The 13,671-nt window shown below is 36.6% G+C and overlaps 1 protein-coding gene across 1 annotated transcript; it reads left to right on the top strand.

The window, feature by feature from the left end:
* Positions 1-3,174: 3,174 nt before the first annotated feature.
* Bet1 (Bet1 golgi vesicular membrane trafficking protein) lies at positions 3,175-11,907 on the top strand. The gene is made up of 4 exons (XM_004656220.2): positions 3,175-3,334; positions 7,233-7,357; positions 9,670-9,726; positions 10,910-11,907. The coding sequence occupies exons 1-4, from the start codon at positions 3,316-3,318 to the stop codon at positions 11,063-11,065; spliced, it is 357 nt and encodes a 118-aa protein (XP_004656277.2). The 5' UTR covers positions 3,175-3,315; the 3' UTR covers positions 11,066-11,907.
* Positions 11,908-13,671: the final 1,764 nt, after the last annotated feature.

Raw genomic sequence — 13,671 nt, 5'->3', positions numbered from 1 at the left:
TCAGGTAAAACAGAAGGACAAGATAACACAATAAAATCCCTATTTCCTTTTCTTTCAGTCCTCAACTTGTCAGCAAGGTAAGGATAGAGTGATAGTAAAATATGTGCTTATAAACATACGCAATGCATTGTTAGTTTTATGCAGTGAACATGGCTCTGGTAAAAATGAAATACATACTCACAAATGGGTCATAAAATATAAATTGTATAATTTTATGATTTCACATATTAGTTTTATACTCTGTTTCTTAAACTATCATTGCACAATATCAGGATGAAGGGTGAAATCATGCAAATAAATTATCCTTTTATTAGAGAAATCTTCCATTAAATAGCAAGTAAAGATAACATCAAACTGGGGCTGGGAAGACAACTCAGTAAAGTACATGTGCTAAAAGTCTGAGGACTTGAAAATGATCACAAGTACTCACATAAAAATGCCAGGCCTGGTCACACACATTCGTAATCCTAGCTCTGGGGTGTGGAGGTTAGAGATCCCCTGTTCTCCAGTCAATTTAGCATAATTGGTAAGCTCTAGGCCAATGAGAGACCTTGTCTCAAAAACATAAAGATGGATGATATTCCTGAGGATGATATCCAAGGTTGTCCGTTGGCTTCCAAATGCACATACATGCATGTGTACCCTCACACACAAACAAGCACATACATATTCACTAATAAAGAGGTAGAAGAAGAAAAGATCATGAGGGCTGGGGATATGGCTTAGCAGTTAAGGTTCTTGCCTGTTAAGCCTAAGGACCCAGATTCTTTTCCTGAGTACCCACATAAGCCATATGCACAATGTGGCACACACATCTGGAGTTCGCTTGCAATGACTAGAGGCCCTGGTGCACCCATTCTGTCTCTCTCTTCTCTCTCTCTTTCTGCGTGCAAATAAATATTTTTTAAAACACAGCATGACAATTTGAGGTCATCATATAAAACAAAAGATATGCATTAGTTTCTATTATTATACATTTTTCCTGATTATTTTGAAATAGTGGTACTGAATTTTTATTTTGCACTGAGCCCTACAAATTATGTAGCTGGTTCTACTAAAGACTTTCAGGTTGAAATTTTGTGCCTTCTTTTCGTAAGGCTGAGAAATATTACATCAATGTTAGTAATATTCATGAATCATGGAATGGGAAGGTCATTGATATCCCTTTGAAAACATTAAATTTTTTCTTTGCAGTATACAAAACTTTTAAATAAGTCCATTCTTTCTTAAGCAAGAATAACAGTAATAATTTCTATAAACTCAATTTCTTCTTTTATGGTATTGCCTATTTTAACACATGGTCTTCACTGAAAATGTATAGTTCACTACTTCTATGCGTTGCATAGCTTTTTGATTAGCCAACATAGGAAACCATAATAACCATGTTTTTGCACTGGCTTTGGAACCTAACACAATTTATTTCCTAAGAAGGGAAAACTGATTTACAAACTAACTTTTGTTTCATAGACTATTTGTAACTCTTACAGTTGAAATACTTTCTCAAGGGATTTATTGCCACATGCTGGTGTTTACTTAGCAAGGTTTGACAGCTTTGAGGTCTTCTTTTGGTGTAGTGCTGTTATCTAGTCAGAAAGAGAAAATAAATATGAACAGAAAGCAGAAAAAAAAAAAAACAGGAAAAATGAACTGTCCCAATTTCCTAACAAATATAGGCATGTTTTGCCTGTTATCTTGTGCCTGTAATTACTACAAGGGATATACTTAATGGTATTTTGTCACTTCTACTCAGTCATCTACTGGTGACCCTCAAGGATGAGATGTTTCTGTAAAGATTATCCTATGAGAAAAAACAGGAAAAAAAAAAAAGATCCTATTTATCTTCCAGAACTTCCATTTGTCTTCAGTTGGAAAAAATAGAGATCTTAACCTAGAAATGAAAATTTTAGAAAAGAGATTCTGTGTTCTATGCCAAGTGTGGACATGTTTAATAATTATTCCTCTGTATTAAGCTATTTTTCTGCCCTATATTTTGAATGCTAAGAGAAAATGTCACAATATGTATGTGAAATAGCCTCATTATCATTATCTTACTAAATTCTGTGTTTGTTATATTTATCTGATTGTAATCATTATTCTGTTCCATTGCTTTTAAATAACATTTTATTTTTTAATAAAGCCTTTTTTCCCCTCTGAAAACGCTGTTGGGTTAATTTATTTGCCAGATTAATACTTCCTAGTAAGAATAGCTCTGGATTTTATGAAAACATTAAGGTAGAAACTTAAGCTATGAATATAGGCAAATGTTTTTTGAGAAATTTAGTCAATGTTTATTATAGTCAGTGTTTATATTGGGAAATACTACACTACAGAGATTATATTTTCAGTAAGCTCCAGTATGGAGACAATACCATGTCAGAGCACCAAATAAAGCCGTAGGAGTCTAAAAATAAGTGGGTTGTAAACATCTTCTAAGTAAGCCTTCTAAAACCATTATTTCATTGTAATCTCACATCAAGCCTTCGAGATAAAATTCACCAGTGTACTCCCCACTCCAACAAGCTTTTAACCCCTGAATTTACAGCATGCTATGTGTAAGCAGTATCTGTGTCCTTTGTGTAACTACAAAAAAAAAAAAAAAAAAAAAACCTAAGTGCGAGGGAGTGCGGGGGTTCTTTCTACCCCTTTAATAGGGAAAAATCATGAAAAGGCTTAGACGACAGTCCACGCTCCCCTACCAGAAGTCCTGCTGCAAGGAGACAGGATTTCTCCCGCAGAGTGAGACCACACACAAATCAACCTCTTTCCTCTCCCTGCTGGGGATTCAGACCGCTGGCTTGCAAGATCAGAAACTTGGACAAAGTTTCCCGACTTTCCATCATCTGACTAGATAAGAGGCTGAAGGAAAAGATGAGTCAATTATCCTTGTAGCCCTGGAATAATGCATGTCTACTGAGTTAAACCTCAGGCCACACATCAGAGAGTAATGTCCTGGACACCTCCAGCAACTCCCAAGAAGATTCTAACTCCTGCACTTGGAAGCGTCAGTCGCCATAGTTGCTCTTGCCGGAAGCCCCGCCCGCTCCTGGAACCGGTCTCACGCCCCTCGCCACGCACTCTTTCTTAACAGAGAACTACATTTCCCAGAATGCTCTTCGACCCTCTCCTGAGGCGCCAATAGGCGAGCGAGTGACGCCATCAGCCGGCGCGCTGTTTAGACTCGTCTGATGTCGTGGCGCTTTGAATGAAGAAGTTGGTATTCTGAGGGCCCTGGGACTGAAGGCGAGGTCCCAGTAACTCCTGGTCTTTCCTACACACCCCTCCCTCGCCCGCCTTTCCCCTCCCTCCTCTGGCAGGATGAGGCGTGCAGGCCTGGGTAAGAAGACGGCTGAAGTTTCAAGTTTGGGACCCTGAGGGCCGGCGGTACTGGGTTCAGGGTTGTGGGAGGAAGTCCGATCTGTCACTGGCTTTTGGGACAGAAAGTGAGTTGTGTGCTGGGCATATATGGAGGCGGCGCCAAGTGGAAACACATCATTTGTCCCAGATCTCAGCCATCACCTGAAGTTTACCTCAGACAGAAGTGTGAATAGTAGGTTACCGAAAGTGGTGGGATGCTGGTGTCAGCTCTGTAGTCGAGTGTCTAAGCTGAGGTTAAGGAAGCTGCTGTGTTTCCCTAAGCGCCCCCCCCCATCCCCTGTTTCCTCTATCTACCGACTCGATCTTATTCTCCTTACAAGTGGCATTTTAAAAGTCGCTGTTGCGTGCTAAGTTCACTAATGATGATTATGAGCTGGCACCAGGGAGTTACAAAGGTGAATGTACGTGTCATTATTATTAAAGGCCCTGGTGAGTAAGGTCGGGGTCAAAGGCGATTTTAACTAGAGCATTTCTTATCTGGACCCTGTCCTACTGTTAAGGCGACGGACAGTGGTAAGTTGTAATGACTTACCATATGTTCTTGCCTTTATGGATTAGGAGGAGATCAGATCGGCACATTAAGCAGCAGGAATTAGTTAGACTCAAGCCCTTATAATAACACATAGTTATTACAATAACACTTTCTGGTTCTGAAGCTGTATATTAACTTTTTTAACAAAAAAGAAAGCTGTACTAAATCAGTATACTTGAGGCAGTGCATGAAGCATTCAAAAAATATTGTACCTTCTTTTCATTGTAAATTGGAATAAGGAAGTATTCCATAATATTCAGATATTTAAAGTTGATGAAGGGTGACAATGAATATACACTTACACAGTTACATGTAGTTCTATGGATACTTTAGATCATAGAAAGAAAATAGGTCATGTAAAATGAAGCAAAAATAATTTCAAGCAAATTTAGTTTTGTATACTTGAACATTTTCATTATTGACAGCAACAAACATTTATTGTAGCTTGAGTGAGTCATATGTCACCCTGGTTTTGTTCCCCAAAGCTTCCAGCACAGTTGGGTAGTAGAAATATGTGAAAAGAAAATTTCTACAAGGTGGTACTTTTTCATTCAAATGCTAGATAAGTTCTTCAGACAGTGAGTGGCTCAGAGATTTTGTGGATGGATCATTACATGATTCTGGCAACATGGGAATATGAAATAGGCCTTCAACAGTAGAGTATGATAAAAGTAAGTTCCAGAAGGAAAGATGGCAAAAAAGAGATTTAAGATTAGATTTACTAATGATTAAGCCACTTTGAAGTAAGAGTCATACATGCCATGGGGCTACATTCTGGAGATCTTTGTCTGCCAGCCCAATGAGTGTACATTTCATCAGCAAGCCACAGGCCCATTATGATGCTTTTGTGTTAGTCTGTGCTTTGTTACACTGTAGCATAGGGTCTCTAGACCTGATTGTATATTAGCATTACCTGAGACATTTTAAAATTTGATTTTGAATTAAGTTAAGATCTCCAAAATAGAACCTTCCCTCCCCTTTCCTTCTTAAAGCTTCCCAGTGTTTCAGAGCAGAATTATTAGGTTTGTGTTCCCATTATTTGTATTGGTGTAAAAGTACAAAGCCTTTGTACGTGTTATCTCATGTATTAACCTTAAGTTTTAAAAGCAGGAGAAAGCTGAATCTGATAGGTATTCATTTGTAGATGCTGCCAACATTTGACATGAGTGGCTAAATGATTTGGTACAATTACTGATGGAGGCTCCCAAAAGAAGTGTAATGTATCTAAACTGACAAAGGCTGAAGGTTATCTTCACCCCTCACTAAGTTTTCTACAATTTTTCATAGTAGTAATTCATACAAAAAGTAGTGGCTGAGTTTGGAATAGCAGCTCTATTATTTTTTTTTTTCTATATTGGGGGTGGGTGATAGTTTGAAGGAAAAACAGATTTTGCACAACATATAAAATAGAATTTTACTTAACAGTGGAACTGTGGAAGAATTATAGGTCAGCGGACCAAGACAAAGGAAAGAATAGTTTTTAATTTAGAACTAATTTCTTGGTGACATTGTTTAGTGGTTATATTCAGTCCCTCAATAATGATTGTTGAACAAATATTACACACTTGGATCCTTAGTCACTTAAAATAAGTAAAAGGCTTTGTCCTTTTCTTTATGGGTTGCAATAGACTTTACACATACTACTGATAAATAAGCAAGGGTTTACTTTTTCAATTTATGATTTTAGTTAATGGAGAAAAGCATGTCTGATCCTGTATGTATGATAACATATGGAGAACTCCTGGGATAGTATGACAGCAGTTGAGGGAAAATTTGTTTTTGTAGTATTCTGTTTGTTATATACCCATTCAGCATTGTATCATGGGCTTTATAGTGATGTGGAATAGCTACATGTGTGAAATAGGTAGATATCTGATGCATTTAAGCTCCTCATTAGGTACAGGGGGAGATAGAAGCATGAAGCATTACCTCCTTTCAGAGAATCATATGATTCTGTTCTTAAAGCTGAGTAACAGTAAATTAAAATTAGGTTTTATAATCAGCAAATTTGCAGTTTTCAATGAACATCCTGTGGGTATCTGTGTGTTTATGAGAATACAGAGTGATGAGATGATGATGAGAAACAAACTTAGCTTCTGCCCTGCTAGTACAATCAGGAAGTCAGTGTTAGAGCCATAAGAAGTCAGGAGTTTTGCTCCTGAGTGAAATTTTTTTTTTAAAAAAAGTATGCTGTATCTTAAAAGGGCTTCCTGTTCATGTTTTGACCTTCATTTAGCTGCCATTACCTAATGGCTACCCCATGTTTCCAGCTCCTACTATCAACTGCTATTCTCTGTTTTTGTTTTTTTGTTTTTAGCTCATGGAAGCTTGTAGTTTACTTTTACTCTTTTCTTCTGCTTTCTCAGACCACTAGTGGATGTGTTTTCCAAATGTGGGCAATCTAGTCCCCATAGGCCATACTTTTCATTACTCTTTTTTTACAATTTTATTTTTATTTTTATGTATTTATTTGAAAGTGAGAGAGAAAGAGGCAGATAGAGAGAGAGAGAATGGGCACTCCAGGGCCTCCAGCCACTGCTAACGAACTCCAGACATGTGCACCCCCTTGTGCATCTGGCTAAAGTGGGTCCTGGGGAATTGAGCCTTGAACTGGGATCCTTAGGCTTCACAGGCAAGCACTTAACGGCTAAGCCATCTCTCCAGCCCATTACTACTACTCTTTATCAAGTAATCTTATTATTGGGACTCTATTCTTCTGCAGTTACAAACCTCCAGTTCTAGAAGAATCTACACAAGGGCTAAGACCAATGAGCCCCTCTGTTGAGCGAACACACAACTGGGAGAATGGAATCCACAGTATTGCCGCAACTAGCTTTCATTCTAGCAATGCTGAGAAATTCCAGTCACTTTACTTTGCATTTCCTATTGTTTATTTAGTTCATCACCATCATTCAACAGGTAGCCTATTTTATAGCCTACCTTTTCAATGAGTAGATGATGTTACAACTTTTAGATCTTTTATTAGCATACATATTTTTAGTGTTCAAGAAATTTATCCCAAATGTCCTTGTATATAAGTCCCTTTTCTGGTACCATCTGAGCAACCAATAAGTGATCAATAGATTGATATTAAAGAAAAATGCATTGCCTTTATGCAAAGTCTTGATTAGGAGAGGAGATAGAAAGACTTTCTCTAATCTCTGGTCATGATTTTTATAAAAACATTACTAGAAATATGAATATTGTAGATATACATGGTCTGCTACGCCCTCCAGGGGTCTTTTTCAGTTTTTTCCTAAGTACTAAGCTTTCAAAAATAGATTTGATTTTTGTTTTTCTATATTTGTGCCACTGACCCTTGCAGGTGAAGGAGCACCTCCTGGTAGCTATGGGAACTATGGCTATGCCAATAGTGGGTATAATGCCTGTGAAGAAGAAAACGAGAGACTTACTGAAAGTCTGAGGAGCAAAGTAACTGCTATAAAATCTGTAAGTATATAACAGATGTTATCACATTTCACTTGTTTACTTCTAATAAATGCTTATACAATGTGCATTTGTTAGCATCACAGTAAGGAATGTATGAGGTCAAAGTACTCTCAAAATCCAGATCATGCTTTAAGAAGATTAGAGAATGTGGCAAATAACAGACATGGTAATTTTGTTTGATTTTTTTTTTTTTCTCTCAAACTTCAGCTTTGTGTATATGGTGGGTCCAGGGTGGGATCTAATGAGATTGTGTGTTATCTGTAGCAGTTCAAACAGAGCTGTCTATCTTCTACTCTCAACTATCTCTTCTAACATTTCCTCTGGTTGATAAGGTATAAGTTGTAGTTTGTCTTGTTTGTACCATTGAACCTTTTTTGAGGCTCATGCTTTCTCATGTTCCTCTATCTCTAATATGACCCTTGACTTGTATATGTGAAAAATTGTGAGAAATGTTTGTTCTTTCTGTGCTTGCCCAAGCTTACACAGGCTATTTTGTAGTGTTTGTAAAATGACTTCCTTTCCTCTTATATGCTTTTGGATTTCTCTGTTATTTAATCAATTCTCACTCTGTATCTTGGTGTGATAGATCCTTTAAAGGTTGGCTCCAACTTTTCAGAACTTCCTTCTGCACATCCAGACTACATATGTGTTTTCTGCCAAACAAATGTGAGTCCTTTTGGTGCTCTCTGCACATGGACACTGCCCCCACCTCCACCCCCATCTTTGATCACACGGTGCCTCTGCCATGACCATCCTTTCCCACTTTACATTGAAGTGGTTCTCTTCCTGAAAGACTCCACTGAGTTGTATCTTCCTCCCTCTAAGCTTGACCTGCCTCATGGTGACATCCAAAATTAACTCTTTCCCTTTGAACACTAAACCATTCTTGCAGCATTATTGTGTAGTGATGTACATTAGAATTGTTTATTAAAGAAATTTACCAAAATGTAGAATTTTTCTCTTGCACATTTCTTTGTATTCTATATTGAGCTTAATATAGTTCTTTCTATGTTTGTTTCTATGTTTGTTGACTGAGTAAATTTTTACTACAAAATGGCATTGTAGAGATGATGTTAATAGTGTATATGATTGTATCTCCTTTACTGTCAACACTGTACACTTACAAAGAATTGTGGAAAAGCTCATGTTGCCAAAACTTAACAGGTATTTCATTAGTCTTTGGAAAACTGAATTGTATTCAGCCAGAGACTATGTAGTATGCTGACATTCAGTGTTGTTTTCAAAGTCATAATAAAGCAAAAGGAATTTAGAGAACATTATGTACTGTTTGGAATTTAGAGAGTAGGACATCTGGAGGACATAAAAACTGAATACCTTTTGAAGAACAAAATAAAGCTCTCATGTTGACCATTGAGATTCCTTGTTAGAAGAAAGTAGTGAAGTTTCGGAAATCATTTTCTTTCACACGAGTGACATTTCTTGAGAGTAGTTGGGTGATTTGGGCTACTTGGCTCTATTATATCTGTTTCACTAAATTTTGAGGTAAAGCTTGTGTTCTGACTTACACAGTTCTGATATGGCTTTGTGTCACTATTATCATCATGCTTTGCACACAGATTAAGTTGAAGACAACATTTATAAAAGTTTTCAAAGATTTTTAGTAATCAATCATGTGTATTCAAATACTTTGGAAGGAAACTAGAGAAATTTGTTGTGTGATGTAGGTGTAAATGAGTATAGCTTCCATAATTACCTGTGCCACTGTTTTTACAGGTTTATCTCTTTCTACATAGCACTAGCATATAGATAAACTGAGTTCTATGTTTTGTCCAATTTTATTATAAAGAAAAGAATCTTTAAAGTAATCAATCTAGACATATATTCCTAGTAATATGTTTGCTAGAAAAATATTAATACTTCTTTCTATATTGGAATTGGTTAAATGTGTTTTTGCATATCTTAAGATGTAAGAAGGAAGAATGCAGTACTTTATGTGAATCATGTAGAGAATAAAGCATTTAAAAATAAGAGAAGCAAGAAGAGTATACCAAATTAACAGATAACTTGACTATTATGCTGTAGCCACTGAGCCATTTCCAGGTTTAGCTTTACTATTATGATGATGTCAGAGTGAAGACAGAAAATATCCATTGTTGGAAGTAGTAGACATTCTCAATTTATTTTTCAATAATTTTACTGGACAAAGAATCAGAAGGGAAAAAAAAGCATATATTTCTAGAATATAGTTTCACTGAACAAATCTGAGTACTTAAGATGGCATTACTAATTTTTATTTTGAACTCTTGAGTAACTTTACATGAGTGGTAATGTATATGCTTTCTTCTTTATAGCTTTCCATTGAAATAGGCCATGAAGTTAAAAATCAAAATAAACTATTAGCTGAAATGGTAAGTATTTATGATTTTAAATTTATGCAATCATCCAGAGGACTCTTTGAAAATGTATAAGCCTATTTTCTTGCTCTACCTAAACTCATTCACATTTTCATAGAGGGGATTCTAAGTAGCTGTACTTTTTAAACCTGAAAAGTAGTCTATAATATGCTTTTTTTGGATTGTTGTTCAAAATATTGATGTATATGAGGAAATAAGAAATAAGTAACATAAAAACAGTTCTGGATACAAGATATATTCAAGGAATAAGTGGTGAATTGTTAAATAGTTTTTACAAAAGCTAAGGTTAAGGACATATATTTTGAAAAAATTTATACAAGGATATTCTGATATGACCCCTGTGAAAAACCATAGACCTAACATGCCTGAATTATATAGAGTCTTTAGTTATGTCAGGTCCTTTTACCTCAGAATTTGAGATGGAGATAAAAATATGTTACTTCTGTTCTGTGCTACTCTCCTCTTAAAGTCTTTTTCTTTTTGTATTTTAATATTATTTTTCCTTATCTGTCTTTACAACCTTTTCGCTTTTCACTGCTTCAACATGGATAATCTCTTAACTCCCAGTAAACTTCACTGTATATCAAAGTCAGGTATTTAAATAGAAGGTTCTAAAGAGTGAAGGCATTCTAAACTGTAATAAGCTAACCATATTGAAACAAGGGTAACAGCTGCTCAAACTTGGAAAGTATTCCACAAAAAAAAGTGAGCAAAAGCCTGAACGACAGAGAACAAGCTACTTACAGTTATAAAACACCTAAATCTAACGAGCATGGTGGCACACACCCTTAATCCCAGCACTCGGAGGGCAGAGGTAGGAGGATCTCTGTGAGTTCAAGACCACCCTGAGACTCCATAGTGAATTCCAAGTCAGCCTGGACTAGAGTGAAACCCTACCTCGAAAAACCAAGGGGGAAAAAAAAAGACCTAACTCATTTGAGAGAGTTTGAATTACTCCATGGGATGATAAAAGAAAGCTCTTTAGTTATCAAGAGAACTCTTTTTTTTTTTTTTTTTCCTGTATGGAGTAATCAGGCTGATCACATGGGTTATAGATGCTAGAGTTGATTAAATACAATTTTTTTTATTAAAAATGTGTACACTAATGACAGTATTTTGACTGAAGGTACATAGGAACCATATTAGAGTTTATTACGTTTTTCTTCTCTTCTCCTAGGATTCACAGTTTGATTCTACAACTGGATTCCTAGGTAAAACTATGGGAAGACTGAAAATTTTATCCAGAGGGAGCCAAACCAAATTACTGTGCTACATGATGCTGTTTTCGTTGTTTGTCTTTTTTGTCATTTACTGGATCATTAAACTGAGGTGATGCAAGTAAGCATGGCCTTGAATTTGTTCCAGTGAATGCTCGGAGTACACTGACAGTCAGCACCACAGCATTCCTAAGTTTCAAATACTATATATGGTCTTTCCCATTGAAGTTTAAATCGTATTAGATCATAACAATGCTTTTTGGATATTATCTCTTACTGACTCAAGTTGACCCCTATTTTCAGGGGTAATGAGATGGTCTGAAGTCACTGTGGCTCTGAATTTTTATTCCTGTGTTTGCTAACTGTCAGATTAAATAGCAGTACAATATCCTATTGCTACTGTAAATGTAATTCTCTGCAGCCATTAGACAAGCAGTAGAATGCCTGGGAAGCCTGACAGTGCACTTTGAGATTGTGATAGAATGCTCTTTTTTTTTTTTTCCCCTCATATGGTTATATAAAATTGTAGGCCTATTTCCTTTCACCTACAATCATAATAACTTTTGATCAAAATAATTCTTTGTACAATCAACTCCTTGAATAAAGTTTGCTATTTCAACTATTTCTACCAGGGCCTAATAGGCATGTGTATCAGCATCGTTATTGTTTTATATTAACTTTTTATAAATTTCATTGACTTACTTTATAATAGTTGTATGATTTTAGCTACTTGGGTAAGCCACTTGGTTATCATTTGTGAAAGAATAATGTGAAATTCAGTAATTGTTAAGCTCTGACTGGAAATAAAGTGTTTAAGCAAAATTAATAGTCTTTGCTTTATTATGTGCTCAAAGTAGGTGCTAAAAGCATTCAGCCTTTGAACGTGGAGTTAAGAGTATTGTGGTTTTAATCTAGTGTATCTGCTTATAGAAAAGAAACATTAAAATATTATAAAATACTGTGTATTACTCTTATTTTGGAATTTACCTTCTTATAGGTTCAAAAATAAATTTTTATGAAAATATATTAAGTAACATTTGTGTTTCTTTGTCTAAGTCACTTTATTTTTTGCTTGCTTGCTTATTTATTTTAAAGTAGGGTCTCACTCTAGTCCAGGCTGACCTGGAACTCTCTCTGTAGCCCAGGCTGGCTCCAACTCAGTGAGATCCTTTTTCCTCATCCTCCCCAGTGACAGGGTTCTTCTAAGTCTCTCACTTTCTTTATATAGGATCTGAGAAATGTCTTGAAAGCTCACAGCCACACAAAAGCAAAATTAGAATTTGTTTTATGTCAGAGAATAAGAACAATTTTGCCTGTAGTTTCTAAAATCTTTTAATTTTTTTATATTTTTACTTAAGAATCTGCCCTGTCTGGTGTTGCTGAAGTTTTCCTTTTCACTTATCCCTAGTTCTCTGTTAACTCAAGTGGTGGTCTTTTTCCTGGTAGAATATGTCATCAATTGAGCTTCTACTGTCAGGTGAAAACTCTAGATCTCAGTGGGACTGAGTGACTGGGATCTGTGTGAAGAACATTGGTTTGTTTCCACTGACCTACATTCAAATCATTTCTTCACTAAGTTCTTCTGGCCTCAGTTTCTTCATTATATCACCTTTACACAGGATTCCTGTGAGGTGGAGAAAAGGTAATAGAGCAGATAGCACTAGGCACATAATAGTAAATGCTAATAATGGCCACACTCTACTGTTAATTTGCACTGTCACTAATAGCAATTAAATGTCAGGAAGGGGAATTTTAAGGGTAAAACGTTTGGTTTCAGACCTTGACATGATGATGTAACTCTCAGGTAGGTGTTTCAGTCAGGCAGTTGGGGCATGACTCATTGGTTCAAAAACAAAAAAAATTGTTGTTGTGTTCTGTGTCAATGACCTGACATCAGAGTTTAAGGAACAATCAATTCTTTCCTGGTAATTTTTTTTTGGGGGGGAGGGATTTTTTTTTTTTTTTTTTGTGGCTTATAGCATTGAGGGCAACTTTCTTAATGACAGGGGAAAGCATGGCATGAGCAGAGGCCAGACATCGCCTCTGCCACAGCAGGTGGAAACAGCAGCGGGAGAGTGTGCCAACTAGCACTGGCAACCTGAATGAACCTCAAGGTCCACCCCCAGCAACACACTTCCTCCAACAAGACTCCATCTCCCAAACAGCTACCAGCTGAGAACCAAGCTTCCATGTGCATGAGTTTATGGAAGACATCTGATTCAAACCACCATATTCTACTCCTGGCACCCATAACTCACAACCATCCATGATGTAAAATTCAATGTATTTAGTTCAATTTTAAAAGTTCCCATAGTTGGCGATGGTGGTGCACACTAATCTCAGCACTCTGGAGGCCAAGGTAGGATCTTCCCTGGTATTTTGAGCTGCAAAGAAATGGAGTAAACAGAGACTAAAGTAAACAATTAGAAGATGAAAACAAGAGGATCACCAATGGAAGTAGAGGAAGTGAATGACAGGGTAATGAGTGATGCCAAGAGAAAGGTGTATGTCAGAATTAACATTTAGCTAGTTTATGAAAATGCTTTGTGAAGTAACAGAACACTATTTGGTTTTGTTTGTTTGTTCTTTTGAGGTAGGATCTCACCCTAGCTCAGGCTGACCTGGAATTCATTATGTAGTCTCAGGGTGTCCTCGAACTTACTGTGATCCTCCTACCTCTGCCTCCTGAGTGCTAGGATTAAAAGTGTGTGCCACCATGCCT

The sequence above is a fragment of the Jaculus jaculus genome, chromosome 10 (genome assembly GCF_020740685.1).
Source record: "Jaculus jaculus isolate mJacJac1 chromosome 10, mJacJac1.mat.Y.cur, whole genome shotgun sequence".
Classification (NCBI taxonomy): domain Eukaryota; kingdom Metazoa; phylum Chordata; class Mammalia; order Rodentia; family Dipodidae; genus Jaculus; species Jaculus jaculus.
The sequence above is the reverse complement of the archived record's forward strand: the minus strand, read 5'-3'. Positions and strand labels throughout refer to the sequence as shown.

Coding starts and splice junctions, on each gene's coding strand:
- Bet1 (XM_004656220.2), top strand. Junction 7,358..9,669: donor AAGTAACTGCTATAAAATCT/GTAAGTATATAA, acceptor TCTTCTTTATAG/CTTTCCATTGAAATAGGCCA. Junction 9,727..10,909: donor ATAAACTATTAGCTGAAATG/GTAAGTATTTAT, acceptor CTCTTCTCCTAG/GATTCACAGTTTGATTCTAC.